We start from the raw sequence: 1,002 nt of genomic DNA, 5'->3' as shown, positions 1-1,002 counted from the left end.
GATAGATAGATAGATAGATAGATAGATAGATAGATAGATCAAACTGAACACGTTTTATTAATCCAAAAGTAACCTGAAGTCCATGTTGTTCATATGTCCGTCAGGCTCTTGGGTGGAGCTGGAGGGTCTGGTGGCTTCTGCGAGTCAAACAGAAGCAGAACCAGAAGCACAGGACACCACGGCCTCGTTCCTGCAGGGGGAGCTGGAGAGGATTCTGCTGGAAGCTCAGCTGGAGTGTGAGAGGAGTAGTCAAACAGAAAGGTGTGGAGCTGAAGGCCTGTTTGAGCTTTTTCTTTGGCTATTGTGGAAATTTTAACCAGTGCACTTGGAAGTAAATTAATCTATTCTTAGGAAAGAATAATCACAAATAAGATCATTTTAATTTCTGTGTTACTCTTTACACCCGTTTTCTCGAAATATTAGAAAAAACTTCACATACATGTACCTCTAAAATGTACCACCACAACAATTTTGGCTGGAAAATGTATTTGACTTCCGATGTTTTATTTCGATCAGTTTCCAGCATGTTTAGTGATTGATGAGTAATTGCATACTGCAAACTATCATCATATATACATTTTAGGCAATGTTTGTGTAGCAAAAATGCAGCATTGGACTTTCATCGTTTTGCTTACTTTTTTTATAACACAAGTTTCCTCTCCGAATTCAGTCCTCCGCAGGTCTTGACCCCGAGAACATCTGTATCTCCCAAACCAGCCAGTGAGGGCAGCAGCAGCACAGACTGTGTGACTATACAGGTAACAGACACCTGAAGCACTGGTCAGTGTATGTTAGTTCCCACAATACTGGCAAATAAGGTAGGCTGTTTTATATTTACAACCCATGAGCTGATGGTTTTGAAAGTCTAATGAACTTATTATGGATACAATCATAACAGCACTTTAATTATGACAGATTGCAATGGTAATTAGTCTCATGGTTTTATGTATATGCTCATAAGTTTTCGATTACTCACTCAATAATCAAGCTAAAAAAAAATCT

At 38.9% G+C, this 1,002-nt stretch overlaps 1 protein-coding gene across 1 annotated transcript in view; it reads left to right on the top strand.

Annotated features, from left to right (window-relative positions):
* Window positions 1-1,002, top strand: part of LOC107557574 (BCL2/adenovirus E1B 19 kDa protein-interacting protein 3-like) — a 30,924-nt gene that overhangs the window by 3,678 nt on the left and 26,244 nt on the right. Inside the window, exons 2-3 of the mRNA XM_016241048.1 lie at window positions 105-261; window positions 671-758. Of these exons, the coding sequence (XP_016096534.1) occupies window positions 105-261; window positions 671-758 (245 nt within the window). The remainder of the gene's footprint in view (window positions 1-104; window positions 262-670; window positions 759-1,002) is intronic.

This window comes from Sinocyclocheilus grahami, unplaced genomic scaffold, assembly GCF_001515645.1.
Source record: "Sinocyclocheilus grahami isolate Dianchi unplaced genomic scaffold, SAMN03320097.WGS_v1.1 scaffold609.1, whole genome shotgun sequence".
In the NCBI taxonomy this organism is placed as follows: Eukaryota; Metazoa; Chordata; class Actinopteri; order Cypriniformes; family Cyprinidae; genus Sinocyclocheilus; species Sinocyclocheilus grahami.
This window is presented reverse-complemented; position numbering and strand designations above follow the sequence as displayed.